General features: G+C 47.3%; 1 protein-coding gene across 2 annotated transcripts in view; it reads left to right on the forward strand.

Moving 5' to 3' along the window:
• Window positions 1-21,310, forward strand: part of LOC138655022 (gastrula zinc finger protein XlCGF66.1-like) — a 68,679-nt gene that overhangs the window by 39,010 nt on the left and 8,359 nt on the right. The window contains exons 2-4 of one of the 2 annotated variants that reach the window (XM_069743541.1): window positions 8,682-8,831; window positions 14,568-14,744; window positions 14,826-14,949. In XM_069743541.1, the coding sequence (XP_069599642.1) occupies window positions 8,754-8,831; window positions 14,568-14,744; window positions 14,826-14,949 (379 nt within the window). In that variant the 5' untranslated portion in view covers window positions 8,682-8,753. Of the gene's footprint in view, window positions 1-8,681; window positions 8,832-14,567; window positions 14,950-21,310 lie in introns of both variants that reach the window. The other variant, XM_069743540.1, reaches the window with a different exon arrangement.

Genomic DNA, 21,310 nt, shown 5'->3' on the forward strand with positions numbered 1-21,310 from the left:
ATATGAACTGCGGTCCAAACCCCATACTCCGGAGCACCTGCCAGAGATATCCCCACTCCACACTATCGAACGCCTTATGAGCGTCTAAAGATGCAATAACTCTCTGGCCACAGTTGTCGGATCTGAGTTGCAAATTCATATACAGCCTTCGTAAGTTGATCGCAGTGGACCGATCAGGCATAAAGCCGGACTGGTCTGAGTGCACCAGGCCGGAAATAACACTTGTCAACCTCATCGCCAACACCTTAGCCAGAAGTTTAACGTCTGTAGTAAGCAAGGAGATTGGCCGATATGAATCCGGCTGTGTCGGGTCCTTCCCCTCCTTAGGAATCACCACTATTATGGCCTCCCGCATAGATGCCGGTAGACGACCGCCACTCCTAGCCTCCTCCAGAAGTACCCTTAATTTAGGGATCAGCACTTCCCCAAAGTTTTTATAAATTTCAGCAGGAAATCCATCTACGCCAGGTGCCTTCCCATTAGCCATAGACTGCAGTGCCCGACCCAATTCCTCCTCCGTAATGGGAGCTTCCAAATCTTCTCTATCTATGTCACTCAGCCTTGGGAGCTCCAATTCCTCAAGGAACGCCACCATGTCCTCCACCGACCCATCTACCTGAGAGGAATATAGGTCCGCATAAAAATCCGCACAAAAGGCCAAAATCTCTGAAGTCTCAGAGACAGCCACACCGCTCCCCGATACCAAAGAATGAACAAAGGAAGTGTTTCTCTGGGCAGAAGCCACCATCGATAGCAAATGACCCACAGATTCGCCATCCTGGTAAAAAGCCAGATTCATGAATTCCCTCTTCCTTTCAGCCTTGCCGAGCAATACCTCCTCCAACTGACTCTGAGCTGCCTTTAGCCTCCTCCCAGCTTCCGGAGTACCCGCTATTACCATCTCATCCTCGGCTATTCTCAGCCCTTCAACCGCCAACCTCTCTGTCTCTCTTGATTTCCTCTTACACCTGCTAATATCCCTGAACAGCAGTCCCCTCAAGTACGCCTTCATGGCTTCCCACACAGTAAGAACATCTACACTTCCCTCGTTGATCTCAAAAAATTCCACCAACTCCTTCTTTATCTTTTCCAAGTCCATACTGTGTAGCCAATTAGGGTGAATCTTCCACTCCTTCCTGCTCCCGATCCGTGTCCCCACCAGCCGAAATTCCACCTCAACTGGACTATGGTCTGAAAGAGCCCTAGGCAAATATCTCACCTCCCCTACCATCGTGTCCAGTAAACAGTTACCCAGCGCCAAGTCAATCCTAGACAAAGTACCATGAGCTGGCGAGTAGCATGAGTACGTCCTTTCCCCAATATGTCTAACTCTCCATAAATCAATCATACCTACTTCCCGGACATAGGTCCCAAACATAGTGATATGTCCCCCTGTTCTATTCTGGGGATTTTTGTTTTTATCCCAAAAGTCATCACAGATATTATTAAGGTCGCCAATAATTAGAGATGGTAACGGTCCCCAACGCTCTACCCTCTCCAGCACCTCTCTTATCTTCTTACTTGAGTATGGGGGCGGAATATACATTGCCGCTATACACATCAACACTCCATTTATTTTACATTTCACCACCACATACTGACCATCCACATCCTCTTTTACCATTACCTCCTCATACTGCACCCCCGCAGGTATTAACACAGACACACCCCTAGAATACGTCGAGAAAGTAGAATGATACGCCCTCTGTATCCAGCGCCTATTCAATACGTTTACCCTCTCCCGCACTAAATGTGTCTCCAGCAGACATATCATTGAGACCTTCTGTTCTCGGACATACTGCAGACTTGCCGCCCGCCGTGTTTTATCCGCCAGACCTCTCACATTCCAACTCAATATTTTAATACAATCTCCCATAATGTGGCTCATCATTTCTTAAAGTATCCAATTTCCCAAGTATGAGCTGCCCCAACCCTCCCACCTCCCCTGCCCCCTCCCAACTTGCCCCCCTAACCCCCCCAATATAACGCATTCTTCCTCTCATCAAGAGTGGGGCTCCACTGCCCACTGCGAACACTCTCCCTTACTTAACCCTCTCCATTCGCGTCCCGCTGCCATAGCAATCACAATTGCCCCCCCAACTTTCACTTTATTATTCATTTCAACTTATATTAACATATAGAAAAAGTACCAAACCAGTTCACAGTACCCAGCATAACCCTCCTCCCCCGTACTTAGTAGTTGGTACTGTCCCCTCCGGCCATTCCTTCAATATGGCCCAGCAAAACCCCCAACAGTTGCTCAACTCTTTAACCATTGCTAACTATCGACAGAGAAAACAAATCCCAATTGGATCTCGCCGAAATGTCAGTCGCCCATTCCCTTAAGTTTTTTCTCATGAGTATCAAGCCACTGGGTAGCGTCCTCCGGCGTCAAGAAAAAGTGGGTCTTATTAAAAGCCACCAGTCTCAGCTTGGCAGGAAACATCACTGAGTACTGCACTCCCAGCTCCCTCAGTCGCCGCTTGACTCCAGTAAACTTCATCCGCTGTTTCTGAACCGCAGCGGAATAATCCAGATAAATGGCGATTTTCTGACCTCCAGCCGTCAGATCCTCCATCTCTCTAGCCTTTCTAAGGATAATGTCTCTGTCTCTGTAATTGAGTATTTTAGCAAGCATGGTACGGGGATTCGCTCCTGGGGCAGGGGGCTGCGGCGGGACCCTATGAGCCCGTTCAACAGCAAAAACTTTAGTCAACACTGTGTTCCCAATCTTCTCCAGCAGCCAGTTCTCCACAAACTCAGTGGGATTTCTCCCCTCAGTCTTTTCAGGCAGCCCCACTATACGTATATTATTTCTTCTGGATCTATTTTCCAGATCCTCATTTTTAGCAGCGAGCTCGGCTATTGCTTGGGCGAACTTCTTTTCAGCTTTTTGTAGCTTAACTATGTGATCTTCTGCCGTGCTCACCCTCTTCTCCACCACTCCTATATGTTTGTCCATTTTCTGCAGAGCCGCATTAATCTGTGCCGTGTCCCCTTTAACTTCCTGCATCTGCTGGGCCAAGGAGTTCAGGGATTGCTGACATGAAGAGATCAGGGTGATTACATCCCTAAGGGTCGGCTCCTCTCCCTGTGATATGGCTTCAGGTCCCCCACTAGCCCCAGCCATGCTGCCTCTCTCCTTCCCCCTCTGTACCTCATGCTGCTCAGCCTTGCTTGCTTCCTCCTCCTCCTGGTCAGCTCCAGCTCCAGCTCCTGGTTCTGCCTCCTCAGCAGCCTCCACTCTGGCATACTGCTGCAGCTTTGCGGCCACCTCCATGCGCCGCTGACATGCGGCGTTCTCCTTCTCGGCGTCCTCCCTAGCATTGGCACCATCTTGGCCGGCTCCTGCATCGCTGGTGCCAGCGTCTTTCTGCCGCCTCCTGGTCATCGCTGCCGACTCCGGACCCGCCGCTCCGCACCGCTGCACTCTCCGGACCTTCAGCCAGCCGGATTTAGGTGAGTTTACCCGAAAATCGGGGTTAAAGCAGGATTTTTGTCCTTCTGGCAGCAGGAGCACTCTTCCCTGCTTCCACTCACATGGCCAGCTAGGACACGCCCCCCATTTGTTATATTATTTATCTAGGATTTATTATTTTTTGGTGATCCCTGGTGTTGTGTATGTATCTTTTCTTCCTTTTCATTACTCTGGTTTGACATACTCCAGGTGGATCCCAGTCTTTTGATAATACGATGGTGCCCTCCATCCCTGTTTTCTTCTGTACAAATGGAGGACCAACAACAGTAATGGACGACCAACAAAGATTTTACTCCAGGAGCAATTCATATAGTGGTCCATGAGGTCCAGCATCAAATTCAGGTGTGACTCCAGTTTGGCCCAAATGGGCTCATGCCCAGACCCCAGAATATGATGCGGGCCATCACTATAGTGTGAGCTCAGTGGCCCAAAGTCATTTAAACCTTTCAATAACGCCCCTTCAGTGCCCGTTTTTGTTACAGTTTTATAACTTTTGTAGCTGTTTTATGCGTATTCACATCAGGGCACCTAACTGCATTGTATTTTATTATTGTTATTTTTTTCATTAACCCCTTCCCGACCTTTGACGCACCGTATGCATCATGAAAACCTGTGCCATTCCGACCTGTGACGCAGCATATGCGTCATGGCAGGATTGGGCTCCTGCAGGCCGAGTGAAAGGGTTAACTGTAATTTCACCTGGCCTGCAGGGACACGGGGAGTTGTACTTTAGCCCAAGGGGGCTTCAACCCCCCCCCTCCCCCCCCCCCCCCCCCCCCCGTGGCTACTGTTGCTCTGATTGGCTGTTGAAAGTGACCTTTCACTTTCAATCAGAGCGATAGTAATATTTCACCAATGAAAATTGGTGAAATATTACAATCCACCCATGGCTGGAGATCGTGATCTGACCCCCCCACCGCCACCGATCTCCTCCCCTCCGGTCCTCCGTCCTGTCATCTACTGTCCCCCGCTCCCCTCCGATCTCCTGTCCGCCCCACCCCCCGCTGTCCGCTCCCCTCCCGCTGTCCGATCACCCCTCCCCCCCCCCTCATACTTACCGACCTGGGCCCCTCCCGGTGTCCGTCCGTGTGTTCGATGGGCGCCGCCATCTTCCAAATGCGCCCGCCGAATCTGCCGGCAGATTCGTTACAGGTACATTTTGATCACTGTGTAAAAAAAATAATAAATAAACCCCCCTTTATCACCCCCATGGATAGGGACAATAATAAAATAAAGAAAACATTTTTTTTTTCCTTTGCCCCACTAGGGTTAGGGTTAGGGTTGGTTCACACTGCGTCTAAGCAGTCCATTAGATGGACTACGTTACACCGTGTTTATGCCACGGTCCGTTACGGCCGCCATAGACAGCAATGTCGGATGCATCACTAGCGTCATTGAGTGACGGACCCGGAAACGCGGGCTGCAGCGTTTCCGGGTCCGTGTCTGCTAGTGCAGATAGAGCTAGCAGATGCTCTATCTGCGCTAGCGCAATGCAAACATTGGCACTTGCGCTAGCAGCCCGTTAGTGTATGTGCTGAACGGGCTGCTGCTAGCGCAGTGTGAACCTGGCCTTAGGGTTACGGCTAGAATTAGGGTTAGAATTAGGCTATGTGCACACGGTGCAGATTTGGCTGCAGATCCGCAGCGGATTGGCCGCTGCGGATTCGTAGCAGTTTTCCATCAGGTTTACAGTACCATGTAAACCTATGGAAAACCAAATCCGCTGTGCCCATGGTGCGGAAAGTACCGCGCGGGAACGCTGTGTTGTATTTTCCGCAGCATGTCAATTCTTTGTGTGGATTCCGCAGCGTTTTACACCTGTTCCTCAATAGGAATCCACAGGTGAAATCCACACAAAAAACACTGGAAATCAGCGGTAAATCCGCAGGTAAAATGCAGTGCCTTTTACCTGCGGATTTAAAAAAAAAAAAAAATTTTTTCAAAAAAAAATCTCACACGAATCCGCTACGTGGGCACATAGCCTTAGGGTTAGGGTTGGAATTAGGGCTAAGGTTGGAAATAGGGTTAAGATTAGGCTGTGGTTAGGGTTGTGGTTAGGGGTGTGTTGTGGTTAGGGTTGGGATTAGGGTTAGGATTAGGGTTGGGATTAGGGTTAGAGGTGTGTTGTGGTTAGGGTTGGGATTAGGGTTAGGATTAGGGTTGGGATTAGGGTTAGGGGTGTGTTGGGGTTAGGGTTGTGGTTAGGGGTGTGTTGGGGTTAGGGTTGTGATTAGGGTTATGGCTACAGTTGGGATTAGGGTTAGGGGTGTGTTGGGGTTAGTGTTAGAATTGAGGGGTTTCCACTGTTTAGGCACATCAGGGGTCTCCAAACGCAACATGGCGCCACCATTGATTCCAGTCAATCTTGCATTCAAAAAGTCAAATGGTTTTCCCTCCCTTCCGAGCCCCGACGTGCGCCCAAACAGTGGTTTACCCCCACACATGGGGTACCAGCATACTCAGAAAAAACTGGGCAACAATTATTGGGGTCCAATTGCTCCTGTTACCCTTATGAAAATAAAAAATTGCTTGCTAAAACAATTTTTGAGGAAAGAAAAATGATTTTTTATTTTCACGGCTCTGCGTTGTAAACTTCTGTGAAGCACTTGGGGGTTCAAAGTGCTCACCACATATCTAGATAAGATCCTTGGGGTCTAGTTTCCAAAGTAGGGTCACTTGTGGGGGGTTTCTACTGTTTAGGCACATCAGGGGCTCTGCAAACGCAACGTGACGCCCGCAGACCATTACATCAAGGCTGCATTTCAAAAGTCACTACTTCCCTTCCGAGCCCAGACGTGTGCCCAAACAGTGGTTTACCCCCACATATGGGGTATCAGTGTACTCAGGACATACTCGCCAACAACTATTGGGGTCCAATTTCTCCTGTTACCCTTGTGAAAATAAAAAAATGCTTGCTAAAACATCATTTTTGAGAAAGAAACATGATTTTTTATTTTCACGGCTCTGCGCTGTAAACGTCTGTGAAGCACTTGGGGGTTCAAAGTGCTCACCACATATCTAGATAAGTTCCTTGGGGGGTCTAGTTTCCAAAGTAGGGTCACTTGTGGGGGGTTTCTACTGTTTAGGCACATCAGGGGCTCTGCAAACGCAACATGACGCCCACAAACCATTCCATCAAAGTCTGCATTTCAAAAGTCACTACTTCCCTTCCGAGCCCCGACGTGTGCCCAAACAGTGGTTTACCCCCACATATGGGGTATCACCGTACTCAGGACAAACTCGGCAACAACTATTGGGGTCCAATTTCTCCTGTTACCCTTGTGAAAATAAAAAATTGCTTGCTAAAACATCATTTTTGAGGAAAGAAACATGATTTTTTATTTTCACGGCTCTGTGTTGTAAACTTCTGTGAAGCACTTGGGGGTTCAAAGTGCTCACCACATATCTAGATAAGTTCCTTGGGGAGTCTAGTTTCCAAAGTGGGGTCATTTGTGGGGGGGTTCTACTGTTTAGGCACATCAGGGGCTCTGCAAACGCAACGTGTCGACCGCAGACCATTCCATCAAAGTCTGCATTTCAAAAGTCACTACTTCCCTTCTGAGCCCCAACGTGTGCCCAAACAGTGGTTTACCCCCACATATGGGGTATCAGCGTACTCAGGACAAACTGGACAACAACTTTTGGGGTCCAATTTCTCTTGTTACTCTTGTGAAAATAAAAATTGTGGGCTACAAAATAATTTTTGAGGAAAGAAAAATGATTTTTTATTTTCACGGCTCTGCGTTATAAACTTCTGTGAAGCACTTGAGGGTTTAAAGTGGTCACCGCACATCTAGATTAGTTCCTTGGGAGGTCTAGTTTCCAAAATGGGGTTACATGTGGGGAAGCTCCAATGTTTAGGCAAACAGGGGCTCTCCAAACGCAACATGGTGTCAGCTAACGATTGGAGCTAATTTTTCATTCAAAAAGTCAAATGGCGCTCCTTCCCTTCCGAGCCCTGCCGTGTGCCCAAACAGTGGTTACCCCTACATGTGAGGTATCAGTGTACTCAGGAGAAATTGCCCAACACATTTTAGGATCCATTTTATCCTGTTACCCATGTGAAAATGAAAAAAATTGAGGCTAAAAGAATTTTTTCGTGAAAAAAAAGTACTTTTTCATTTTTATGGATCAATTTGTGAAGCACCTGGGGGATCAACGTGCTCACTATCCATCTAGATAAGCTCCTTGGGGGGTCTAGTTTCCAAAATGGGGTCAAATTTGGGGGAGCTTTAATGTTTAGGCACACAGGGGCTCTCCAAACGCGACATGGTGTCCGCTAAAGATTGGAGCCAATTTTTCATTGAAAAAGTCAAATGGCGCTCCTTCCCTTCCGAGCCCTGTCGTGCGCCCAAACAGTGGTTCCCCCCCACATATGGGGCATCGGTGTAATCAGGAAAAATTGTACAATAACTTTTGGTGTCCAGTTTCTCTTTTTACCCTTGGGAAAATAAAAAAATTGTTGCTAAAACATAATTTTTGTGACTAAAAAGTTAAATGTTCATTTTTTCCTTCCATGTTGCTTCTGCTGCTGTGAAGCACCTGAAGGGTTAATAAACTTCTTGAATGTGGTTTTGAGCACCTTGAGGGGTGCAGTTTTTAGAATGGTGTCACTTTTGGGTATTTTCAGCCATATAGACCCCTCAAACTGATGGTTTTGTAAATTTTGCTGTAAAAATGAGAAATCGCTGGTCAAATTTTAACCCTTATAACTTCCAAGCAAAAAAAAAATTTGGTTCCAAAATTGTGCTGATGTAAAGTAGACATGTGGGTAATGTTATTTATTAACTATTTTGTGTCACATAACTCTCTCGTTTAACAGAATAAAAATTCAAAATTTGAAAATTGCAAAATTTTCAAAATTGTAGCCAAATTTCCATTTTTTTCACGAATAAACGCAAAAATTATCGACCTAAATTTACCACTAACATGAAGCCCAATATGTCACAAAAAACAATCTCAGAACTGCTAGGATTCGTTGAAGCGTTCCTGAGTTATTACCTCATAAAGGGACAGTGGTCAGAATTATAAAAGACGGCCAGGTCATTAAGGTCAAAATAGGCTGGGTCATGAAGGGGTAAAGAAAGAAAAGAAATTGCCAAATAAGAAACCAACTTCAGCATCGGATTATCTCCAGTAATTGTAATTTTTCCATAAGATTTTCGGTATGTTTTTATATTGGTTCATCTTTTTTTCTACTCAGGGTCTTGCACTGAATAATCCTGTCCGTTAGTTCTTTTAATGTCAAATAATTTTACTGGTTCACCCACCAAGGATGGATAGAGAGAAGAAGAAGATGGAGGAGAGGATAATAAACCTCACCCTGGAGATAATCTTCCATCTTACTGGAGAGGTGAGAGGCTCTGGTGTCATCACATGACCTCATTATCTATGGGAATAACAGGATATGACCGGAGAGGTGAGAGGTTCTGATGTCATCGCATGACCTCATTATCTATGGGAATAACAGGATATGACCGGAGAGGAGAGAGGCTCTGATGTCATCACATGACCTCATTATCTATGGGAATAACGGGATATGACCGGAGAGGTGAGAGGCTCTGATGTCATCACATGACCTCATTATCTATGGGAATAACGGGATATGACCGGAGAGGTGAGAGGTTCTGATGTCATCACATGACCTCATTATCTATGGGAATAACGGGATATGACCGGAGAGGTGAGAGGCTCTGATGTCATCACATGACCTCATTATCTATGGGAATAACGGGATATGACCGGAGAGGTGAGAGGCTCTGATGTCATCACATGACCTCATTATCTATGGGAATAACGGGATATGACCGGAGAGGTGAGAGGTTCTGATGTCATCACATGACCTCATTATCTATGGGAATAACGGGATATGACCGGAGAGGTGAGAGGCTCTGATGTCATCACATGACCTCATTATCTATGGGAATAACGGGATATGACCGGAGAGGTGAGAGGCTCTGATATCATCACATGAGCTCATTATCTACGGGAATAACGGGATATGACCGGAGAGGTGAGAGGCTCTGATATCATCACATGAGCTCATTATCTACGGGAATAACGGGATATGACCGGAGAGGTGAGAGGCTCTGATGTCATCACATGACCTCATTATCTATGGGAATAACGGGATATGACCGGAGAGGTGAGAGGCTCTGATATCATCACATGAGCTCATTATCTACGGGAATAACAGGGGATATGACCGGAGAGGTGAAAGGTTCTGATGTCATCACATGACCTCATTATCTATGGGAATAACAGGATATGACCGGAGAGGAGAGAGGTTCTGATGTCATCACATGACCTCATTATCTATGGGAATAACGGGATATGACCGGAGAGGTGAGAGGCTCTGATGTCATCACATTATTATTATTATTATACATTTTTATAGCGCCATTTATTCCATGGCGCTTTACATGTGAATACGGGGCAAATATAGACAAATACATTAAACATGAGCAGATAACAAGGCACACGAGTACATAAGGAGGGAGGACCCTGCCCGCGAGGGCTCACAGTCTGCAGGGGGTGGGTGAGGATACACTAGGAGAGGGAAGAGCTGGCTGTGCGGCTGTTCAGTAGGTTGAGGATCACTGCAGGCTGTAGGCTTGTCGGAAGAGATGAGTCTTCAGGTTCTTTTTGAAGGTTTCTATGGTAGGCGCAAGTCTGATGTGTTGGGGTAGAGAGTTCCAGAGTATGGGGGAAGCACGGGAGAAGTCTTGGATGCGGTTATGGGAAGAAGAGATGAGAGGGGAGTAGAGAAGGAGGTCTTGGGAGGATCGGAGGTCGCGTGTAGGTAGGTACCGGGAGACCATGTCACAGATGTATGGAGGAGACAGGTTGTGGATGGCTTTGTATGTCAGTGTGAGGGTTTTGAACTGGAGTCTCTGGGCGATAGGAAGCCAGTGAAGGGCTTGACACAGGGGAGAGGCTGGGGAATAGCGGGGGGACAGGTGGATTAGTCGGGCAGCAGAGTGTAGGATGGATTGGAGTGGTGCCAGAGTGCTAGAGGGGAGTCCAGAGAGTAGGAGGTTGCAGTAGTCGAGGCGGGAGATGATAAGGGCATGCACTAGCGTTTTTGCAGTGTTGCGGTCAAGGAAAGCACGGATCCGGGAAATATTTTTGAGTTTGAGACGACAGGAGGAGGCAAGGGCTTGGATATGTGGCTTGAAAGAGAGGGCAGAGTCGAGGATCACCCCGAGGCACCGGGCGTGTGGGACTGGGGATAGTGAGCAGCCATTGACATTGATGGATAGGTCTGGTGGAGGGGTAGAGTGAGATGGGGGAAAGATGATGAATTCTGTTTTGTCCATGTTCAGTTGTAGAAAGCGAGCAGAAAAGAAGGCTGAAATGGCAGACAGACAGTGCGGGATTTTGGTAAGCAAGGAGGAGAGGTCATGTCCGGAGAGGTAGATCTGCGTGTCGTCAGCGTAGAGATGGTACTGCATACCGTGGGATTCTATGAGCTGTCCCAGGCCGAAAGTGTAGATGGAGAAGAGTAGGGGTCCTAGAACAGAGCCTTGAGGAACACCGACTGACAAGGGGCGAAGTGAGGAGGTGGTGTGGGGGAGGGAGACACTGAATGTTCGGTCTGTCAGATATGACGAGATCCAGGAAAGGGCCAAGTCTGTGATGCCAAGGGATGAGAGGATTTGTAGCAAAAGGGAGTGGTCTACAGTGTCAAAGGCAGAAGACAAGTCCAGGAGAAGGAGGACAGAGTAGTGTCGCTTGCTCCTGGCAGTTAGTAGGTCATTGGTGACTTTAGTTAGGGCAGTTTCAGTTGAGTGATGGGAACGGAAGCCTGATTGTAACCGATCAAAGAGGGAGCAGGAGGAGAAGTGGGAGGACAGTTCAAGATGGACGTGTTGCTCCAGCAATTTGGAGGCATAAGGGAGAAGAGATATTGGGCGATAGCTAGACACAGAGGATGGGTCGAGGGAGGGCTTTTTGAGGATGGGTGTGATCTTGGCATGCTTGAAGGATGAGGGAAAGACACCTGTTGTGAGTGAGAGGTTGAAGAGGTGTGTTAGGGTTGGGATGAAGACCGTGGAAAGGTTAGGGATGAGGTGGGATGGGAGCGGGTCAAGCGTGCAGGTGGTGAGGTGTGATCTTGACAGGAGGGTGGAGAGCTGATCTTCTGTCATGGTGGAGAAGCTGGTTTTGGAGGAGCAGGGTTGAGCAGCTAAGAGGGGCAGTGGGAGCTGTGGGCCAAAGCTTTCTCTGATCGTGTCGATCTTCTGTTTAAAGAAAGAGGCGAAGTCATCAGCAGAAATGAGGGGGGAGGGAGGAGGTGCGGGGGGACGGAGTAGAGAATTGAAAGTGTTGAAAAGCTGTTTAGGGTTGTGGGACAGGGAGGATATGAGGGATGAGAAGTAAGTTTGTTTTGCGGCAGTGAGCGCAGACTTGAAGCTGGCGAGGGACTGCTTGTATGCAGTGAAGTGGTCGGCAGAGTGGGATCGCTTCCATCTCCGCTCAGCAATCCTGGAAGCCCGTCTCAATTCTTTGGTCAGGCTGGTCAGCCAGGGCTGCCTGTTAATTGTACGAGTTTTACTATGCATGAGTGGGGTGGCCGAATCGAGTGTTGTTGTTATTGTGGTGTTATAAAAAGTGGCAGCAGCATCTGTGTCATGAAGGGAGGCTATGTCTGTGAGAGGGAGAAGGGACTCAGAGAGTGATTGTAAGTTGAGATGTTTGAGATTTCTGCGAGGGTGAGTGAGTTTGTGGAGTGGGGGTTGCACACTAGGAGAGGAGAGGGACGAGAATGTCAGTAGGTTGTGGTCAGACAGGGGGAGGGGTGTGTTAGTGAGGTTAGTAAGGGAGCAGAGGCGGGTGAAGATGAGGTCCAGCGTGTGGCCATCTTTGTGAGTGGCCTCAGAGGACCATTGAGTGAGGCCAAAGGAGGCAGTCAGTGATAAAAGTTTAGAGGTAGCTGAGGTGAAAGTGTCAATGGGGACATTGAAATCACCCATGATGATAGTGGGGATGTCAACAGAGAGGAAATGAAGTAGCCAGGTGGTGAAGTGGTCGAGAAAGGTGGAGATGGCTAGTTCTGGGGGGCGGTAGATGACAGCCAGCTGGAGGTTGGAGGGGGAATAGATGCGGACAGAGTGCACCTCAAACGAGGGAAGAGTAGCGGAGGGTGGTAGCGGGATTGGAGTAAAGGAGCAGGTGTCGGACAGGAGCAAGCCAACTCCTCCACCGCGTTTGTTGCTGGGGCGAGGGGTGTGAGAGAGGTGGAATCCGCCATAGGAGAGCGCAGCTGGAGAGGCCGAGTCAGAGGGGGTGAGCCAGGTTTCAGTGAGGCCGAGGAAGGAGAGTTTGTTGGTGATGAAGAGGTCATGGATAAATGGCAGTTTGTTGCAGATGGAGCGTGCGTTCCATAGTGCTCCAAGTAGGGGGAGCGGGGGAGTGGGGGCTGGATGAATGGGTATGAGGTTGTCGTGGTTGGGAAAACGTGCGGAGGATCGTGGCAGGGGGTTAGAAACGAGTGTGGGGATGAATTGGGGAGGGCCGGGATATGTCACCAGCAATGAGGAGTAACAGACAGATCATTAGAAGGTGGGAGCAGGATAGGACATGATTGGCCGTGTGTGTCTGGATAAAAAGGATTGTATGTGGAGGAACAGTTCTGAGGGGAAGGTGAGATGGCTGGGGAGTATGGAGGAAGAAATGACTAGTTCCTTACTAGGAGGAGGGATTGCAGGAGATTGTAAGAAGGAAAGTAGTATGGGGGTGAAAGAGAAAAGAAACCGAAACATTGTAGTGGTTGGTGTTCTGTTACCTTCCAGTCAATTCCAGTCCAATTCAGTCTAATTCAGAATCATAATTAAAAAGATGTAATTTAAAAGATGATTTGCAGCAGACTGAGTCTATAGCAGACTCCTGCATGTGAATATATCCCCAGTTAAGGGCAATCAGGTGTGAATGAGGGGGTGGCTGGGTATGGGAGACCAGATGTAGAGAGTTAAGCAAAGGTCATAAAGTGAGGGAGGGGTAAGACTGACCACTCAAAGAGATGCCAGGATCACACAATGGGATACATGAAAACAGGTCATGGAAACAAGCTCATAGGTAAGAAAGCATACTAAAAGGATTATATGTGCTGCACCAAGACACTCAGGTCCAGGGGAAGCATAGAAAAGTCAGTGCAATATACAGAGACATTCAGAAGCCAGGGAGAGCTGGGTAAAGTCAGTGCATACCATGGAAAATCAATGCAGTATACAGAGATATTCTGGAGCCAGGGAGAGCTGGGTAAAGTCAGTGCATACCATGGAAAATCAATGCAGTATACAGAGATATTCTGGAGCCAGGGAGAGCTGGGTAAAGTCAGTGCATACCATGGAAAATCAATGCAGTATACAGAGATATTCTGGAGCCAGGGAGAGCTGGGTAAAGTCAGTGCATACCATGGAAAATCAATGCAGTATACAGAGATATTCTGGAGCCAGGGAGAGCTGGGTAAAGTCAGTGCATACCTGTGGGAAGAGGAGAACAGCTCGATTAGATGGTGCAGATGATGATAATATTGTAGTAGTGATGAGTAGCCAAATGCATTCTAGAATTCAGTCTAATTCAGAATCATAATTAAAAAGATGTAATTTAAAAGATGGAAGTTAAAAGATGATTTTCAGCAGACTGAGTCTATCACATGACCTCATTATCTACGGGAATAACAGGGGATATGACCGGAGAGGTGAGAGGTTCTGATGTCATCACATGACCTCATTATCTATGGGAATAACAGGATATGACCGGAGAGGAGAGAGGCTCTGATGTCATCACATGACCTCATTATTTATGGGAATAACAGGGGATATGACTGGAGAGGTGAGAGGCTCTGATGTCATCACATGACCTCATTATCTATGGGAATAACGGGATGTGACCGGAGAGGTGAGAGGTTCTGATGTCATCACATGATCTCATTATCTATGGGAATAACAGGATATGACCGGAGAGGAGAGAGGCTCTGATGTCATCACATGACCTCATTATCTATGGGAATAACAGGGGATATGACCGGAGAGGTGATGGACTCTGGAGATGTCTGTAGTGATATTATTAATGTCTCCACACTCAGGATTACATAGTAGTGAAGATCTCTAGTGATCGCTGTCAGGCCCCTGTGTCTGAAGGACGGGGAGGAACCCTGAGCCCAATCCTGGAGCCTCCACCTCACTCCCAGATACATGAGGAGATCAATGACCAGAAGATCCTAGAACTCGCCAACAAGATGATTGAGCTGCTGACTGGAGAGGTGACGCTGCTGGGAATGCTGGGACATTATACAGGACAGCACTGGAGGATTCTGGGTGATGACGGTATCATTGTGTGTCAGGTTCCTATAAGGTGTCAGGACGTCACCGTCTATTTCTCCATGGAGGAATGGGAGTATCTAGAAGGACCCAAGGATCGGTACCAGGAGGTGATGATGGAGGAGCACCGGCCCCGCACATCACCAGGTAATAGTCAGGACTAAATACACACGGCCTATAATTCTCTGTATGTAATAACGATGTCAGTCCCGTCTGTGTCTCCTCAGTTCTCTCCAGTAAAAGGACAACCCCAGGGACTTCTCCGATCATCGGGGACTTTTACAATATTTGTTTTGCAGATTTTGGATCCGGAAAAAGATCTGAACAATATTAATGGTCCAAAGAGAAATGTGTGGGGCAATCAGCGGTGTAAAGAGGAGACCCCTAATATGAGGGGCAATCAGCGGTGTGAAGAGGAGACCCCTAATGTGAGGGGCGATCAGCGGTGTAAAGAGGAGACCCCTAATATGAGGGGCGATCAGCGGTGTGAAGAGGAGACCCCTAATGTGAGGGGCGATCAGCGGTGTAAAGAGGAGACCCCTAATGTGAGGGGCGATCAGCGGTGTAAAGAGGAGACCCCTAATGTGAGGGGCGATCAGCGGTGTAAAGAGGAGACCCCTAATGTGAGGGGCGATCAGCGGTGTAAAGAGGAGACCCCTAATGTGAGGGGCGATCAGCGGTGTAAAGAGGAGACCCCTAATGTGAGGGACGATCAGCGGTGTAAAGAGGAGACCCCTAATATGAGGGGTGATCAGCGGTGTAAAGAGGAGACCCCTAATGTGAGGGACGATCAGCGGTGTAAAGAGGAGACCCCTAATGTGAGGGGCGATCAGCGGTGTAAAGAGGAGACCCCTAATGTGAGGGGCGATCAGCGGTGTAAAGAGGAGACCCCTAATGTGAGGGGCGATCAGCGGTGTAAAGAGGAGACCCCTAATGTGAGGGGCGATCAGCGGTGTAAAGAGGAGACCCCTAATGTGAGGGGCGATCAGCGGTGTAAAGAGGAGACCCCTAATGTGAGGGACGATCAGCGGTGTAAAGAGGAGACCCCTAATATGAGGGACGATCAGCGGTGTAAAGAGGAGACCCCTAATATGAGGGACGATCAGCGGTGTAAAGAGGAGACCCCTAATATGAGGGACGATCAGCGGTGTAAAGAGGAGAACCCTAATATGAGGGGCGATCAGCGGTGTAAAGAGGAGACCCCTAATGTGAGGGACGATCAGCGGTGTAAAGAGGAGACCCCTAATGTGAGGGACGATCAGCGGTGTAAAGAGGAGACCCCTAATGTGAGGGGCGATCAGCGGTGTAAAGAGGAGACCCCTAATGTGAGGGGCGATCAGCGGTGTAAAGAGGAGACCCCTAATGTGAGGGGCGATCAGCGGTGTAAAGAGGAGACCCCTAATGTGAGGGACGATCAGCGGTGTAAAGAGGAGACCCCTAATGTGAGGGGCGATCAGCGGTGTAAAGAGGAGACCCCTAATATGAGGGACGATCAGCGGTGTAAAGAGGAGACCCCTTATATGAGGGGCGATCAGTGGTGTAAAGAGGAGACCCCTAATATGAGGGGCGATCAGCGGTGTAAAGAGGAGACCCCTAATGTGAGGGGCGGTCAGCGGTGTAAAGACGAGACCCCTACAGATCACCGCCCAGGTGAGTGGTGACCGCGGGATAAAAAGAGAAGTCGGATATTCTTCTCCGTCGCCAGCTCTTTAGTGTTTGTGTTCTGTTAATTTTTAGTTATATATTCAGACAAAATACAAATTAAATATGGTTGCAAAATACAGCCAGAATGTGGATGTGAAAGATACAAGAACTGTTTAACCCCTTAGTGACAGAGCCAATTTGGTACTTAATGACCGGGCCAATTTTTGCAATTCTGACCACTGTCACTTTATGAGGTTATAACTCTGGAACGCTTCAATGGATCCCGCTGATTCTGAGATTGTTTTTTCGTGACATATTGTACTTCATGTTAGTGGTAACATGTCTTCGATATTACTTGCGATTATTTATGAAAAAAACGGAAATATGGCGAACATTTTTAAAATTTTGCAATTTTCAAACTTTGTATTTTTATGCCCTTAAATCAGAGAGATATGTCACGAAAAATAGTTAATAAATAACATTTCCCACATGTCTACTTTACATCAGCACAATTTTGGAAACAAAATTTTTTTTTGTTAGGGAGTTATAAGGGTTAAAAGTTGACCAGCAATTTCTCATTTTTACAACACCATTTTTTTGTTAGGGACCACATCTCATTTGAAGTCATTTTGAGGGGTCTATATGATAGAAAATAATGAAGTGTGGCACCATTCTAAAAACTACACCCCTCAAGGTTCTCAAAACGACATTCAAGAAGTTTATTAACCCTTTACGTGCTTCACAGGAACTGAAACAATGTGGAAGGAAAAAATGAACATTTAACTTTTTTTTGCAAACATCTTAATTCAGAACCATTTTTTTTATTTTCACAAGTGTAAAAACAGAAATGTAACCATAAATTTTGTTATGCAATTTCTCCTGAATACGCCAATACCCCATATGTGGGAGTAAACCACTTTTTGGGCGCACCGCAGAACTTAGAAGTGAAGGAGCGCCGTTTGACTTTTTCAATGCAGAATTGGCTGGAATTGAGATTGGACGCCATGTTGCGTTTGCAGAGCCCCATGATGTGCCTAAACAGTGGAAACCCCCCACAAGTGACACCATTTTGGAAACTAGACCCCTTAAGGAACTTATCTAGATGTGTGGTGAGCACTTTGAACCCCCAAGTGATTCACAGAAGTTTATAACGTAGAGCCGTGAAAATAAAAAATCGCTTTTGTTTACACAAAAATGATCTTTTCGCCCACAAATTCTTATTTTCACAAGGGTAACAGGAGAAATTAGACCACAAAAGTTGTTGTGCGATTTCTCGATACCCCATATGTGAGGGTAAACCACTGTTTGGGCGCACCGCAGAGCTTGGAAGTGAAGGAGCGCCGTTTTACTTTTTCAATGTAGAATTGGCTGGAATTGAGATTGGACGCCATGTCGCGTTTGGAGAGCCCCTGATGTGCCTAAACAGTAGAAACCCCCCACAAGTGACCCCATTTTGGAAACTAGACCCCTTAAGGAACTTATCTAGATGTGTGGTGAGCACTTTGAACCCCCATGTGCTTCACAGAAGTTTATAATGTAGAGCCGTGAAAAAAAAAAAATCGCATTTTTTCTACAAAAATGATCTTTTTGCCCACAAATTTTTATTTTCACAAGGGTAACAGGAGAAATTAGACCAGAAAAGTTGTTGTGCAATTTCTCCTGAGTACGCTGATACCCAATATGTGGGGGTAAACCACTGTTTGGGCGCACCGCAGAGCTTGGAAGAGAAGGAGTGCCGTTTTACTTTTTCAATGTAGAATTGGCTGGAATTGAGATTGGACGCCATGTCGCGTTTGGAGAGCCCCTGATGTGCCTAAACAGTAGAAATCCCCCACAAGTGACCCCATTTTGGAAACTAGACCCCCCATGGAACTTATATAGATGTGTGGTGAGAACTTTGAATGCCCAAGTGCTTCACAGAAGTTTATAATGCAGAGTCATAAAAAAAATATATATATATATTTTTCCACAAAAAGGATTTTGTAGCCCCCAAGTTTTTATTTTCACAAGGGTAACAAGAGAAATTGGACCCCAGAAGTTGTTATCCAATGTATCCCGAGTATGCTGATGCCAAATATGTGGGGGTAACCCACTGTTTGGGCGCACGGCAGAGCTTAGAAGGGAGGGAGCACCATTTGACTTTTTGAGCGCAAAATTGGCTGTCGTGTTTGGAGACCCCCTGATGTACCTAAACAGTGGAAACCCCCCAATTCTAGCTCCAACCCAACTCCAACACACCCCTAACCCTAATCCCAACCCGATCCATAATCCTAATCACTAACCCTAACGATAATCCCAACCCTTACCCCAAAACAACCCTAATGTCAACCCTAACCATAACCCTAATCAAAACCCTAAATCCAACACACCCCTAATCCTAATCTCAACACTAACCTCAAACCTAACCCTAATCCCAATACACCCCTAATCACAACCCTAACCTTAACCCTAATCCCTAACCTAACCCTAATCCCAAGCGTAACCCTAATGCCAACCCTAACCCTAATACCAACCCTAATCCAAACCCTAACCCTAATCCCAACTCTAACCCTAACTTTAGCCCCAACCCTAACCCTAAAGCTACTTTCACACTTGCGTCGTTTGGCATCCGTCGCAATCCGTCATTTTGGACAAGAAACAGATCCTGCAAATGTGCCCGCAGGATGTGTTTTTTGCCCATAGACTTGTATTGCCGACGGATCGTGACGGATGGCCACACGTCGCGTCCGTAGTGCACTGGATCAGTGTTTTGGCGGACCGTCAGCACAAAAAAACATTCATTGTAACGTTTTTTTGTATGTCGCATCCGCCATTTCTGACCACACATGCGTGGCCGTAACTCCGCCCCCTCCTCCCCAGGACATAGATTGGGCAGCGGATGCGTTGAAAAACTACATCCGCTGCCCACGTTGTGCACAATTTTCACAACGTGCGTCGGTATGTCGAGCCGATGCATTGCGACGGCCCCGTACCGACGTGTGAAAGAAGCCTAACCCTAAATTTAGCGCCAACCCTAACTCTAAATTTAGCCCCAACCCTAACCCTAAATTTAGCCCTAACCCTAGCCTTAACCCTACCCCTAACCCTAGCCCTACCCCTAACCCTACCCCTAACCCTAATTTTAGCCCCAACTGCTCTTCTCCTGCCGGCCGGCAGATGGAGACAGATGGCGGGCGCACTGCACATGCGCCCGCCATTTTCTTTTGCCCAGAAGATGCCGGCGGCCAGGAGGAGCAGCAGGAGGATCCAGGGACACAGGTGAGTATGGCAGGGTCCCCGAATCCCCCTATTTCTCTGTCCTCTGATGTGCGATCACATCAGAGGACAGAGAATTACACTTAGCTTTTTTTTTTTTTTTTTTTGCGGTCGCCGGTAAACAGTTAATTACCGGCGATTGCAAAACAGGGGTCGCTAAAACCGACCCCCGATCATGCTCTTTGGGGTCTCGGCTACCCCCGGAGCCGAGACCCCAAAGATTCTCGCGGGGCCGGCGGGCGCACTGCGCATGCGCCCATTTTCAAGATGGCGGCGCCCACCGGGAGCCACGAGGAGCATCGGGAGAGATAGGTAAGTATTGGGGGGCTACCTGGGACCCCTTTTCTCTATCCTCCGATGTGCGATCACATCGTAGGATAGAGAAATTAAAAAGAGATCGCGTTTTCTTTTGCGATCGCCGGTAAACGGTTAATTACCGGCGATCGCAAATGCGGGGTGGGTTAAAAACCCCCCGAATCATGTTCTCTGGGGTCTCGGCTACCCCCGGCAGCTGAGACCCCGGAGAAAATCCGACTCTGGGGGGCGCTATTTACTTTTTCCACAGCACCGTTAATTAACGGCGCTGTGGTTTAAGTACCCTTAGCGGCCGCCGTTAAAAGGCGTATCGGCGGTCGCTAAGGGGTTAATGTCTGCTGTTGTTTTATAGCAGCATTTATCTGGGATTGAAAGAGAAATAAGAACTGTATGTAGGGGTGAAAAAACTATGGAAACAGTTGCACATTTTTCAAGAACGCCTCTTTTCCTAAAATCTGAAAGCTCCTGAGAAAAGTTGTCCAAACGATAGTGAATACATTTTGAAGTATAGACTGCTCTAATGAGCGTTAGTGGGGCCTCCTACACATGAAAAACTTACGGAAACCAAATCTTTCTGTGGAAATGGCCAAACATTTTCTATTTGGAATATTCTTTTTATGTAGGGTAAGGTAGATAATGTACCGAGAAAGGCAGTCACAGCTTGCCGAGTACATTGTTGCAAATTTGTATGCTCCTTTTTGCATTTTATTCCAGCATGAGTTTTATTAAGATAAGCGAATACGATGTCAATTTTAGATAAGAAAAGCCATTTGTTCTTTGTACATTACAATTCCACTCTTCCTCCATGCATTGTAAAGCCTCATAGTTGTCGGATAAATGATCATCTGGTCGACAGCTTCTTCTACCGAACTCAGCATACACCGAAGTGCACTAACAGCTCCTAAAGGACATCATAAATTATATGCAGGCTTGGACTGGCTCCTCCGGTGGGCCCACGTGCACGAATGGGTCACCACCCTCTTATATAAGCAGCACTTGACACTTTATAATTGAATCATTATGTACGGACACAGGCAGCATCTTATTAATTGAACAATCTACCCAGTTCATTGTTATACAAATTTGTGATTAAGGATAATGTCACATTTGCACGTAGTTGAAAAGTGGGGTTCTGGAGATGGTTCTTCGTGGGCCAGACACTGATTATGTGTCATATACAGTGCCGTACATTGTAATGTGTGTCCTGAAGCCAAGTCCAGATATGATAAATCCAGTACATACTGTATATCCACAATAACAGAATCCATGAGCCCTGTATGGGCCTTTGTAGCAT

The sequence above is a fragment of the Ranitomeya imitator genome, unplaced genomic scaffold, assembly GCF_032444005.1.
Source record: "Ranitomeya imitator isolate aRanImi1 unplaced genomic scaffold, aRanImi1.pri SCAFFOLD_668, whole genome shotgun sequence".
Taxonomy (NCBI): Eukaryota; Metazoa; Chordata; class Amphibia; order Anura; family Dendrobatidae; genus Ranitomeya; species Ranitomeya imitator.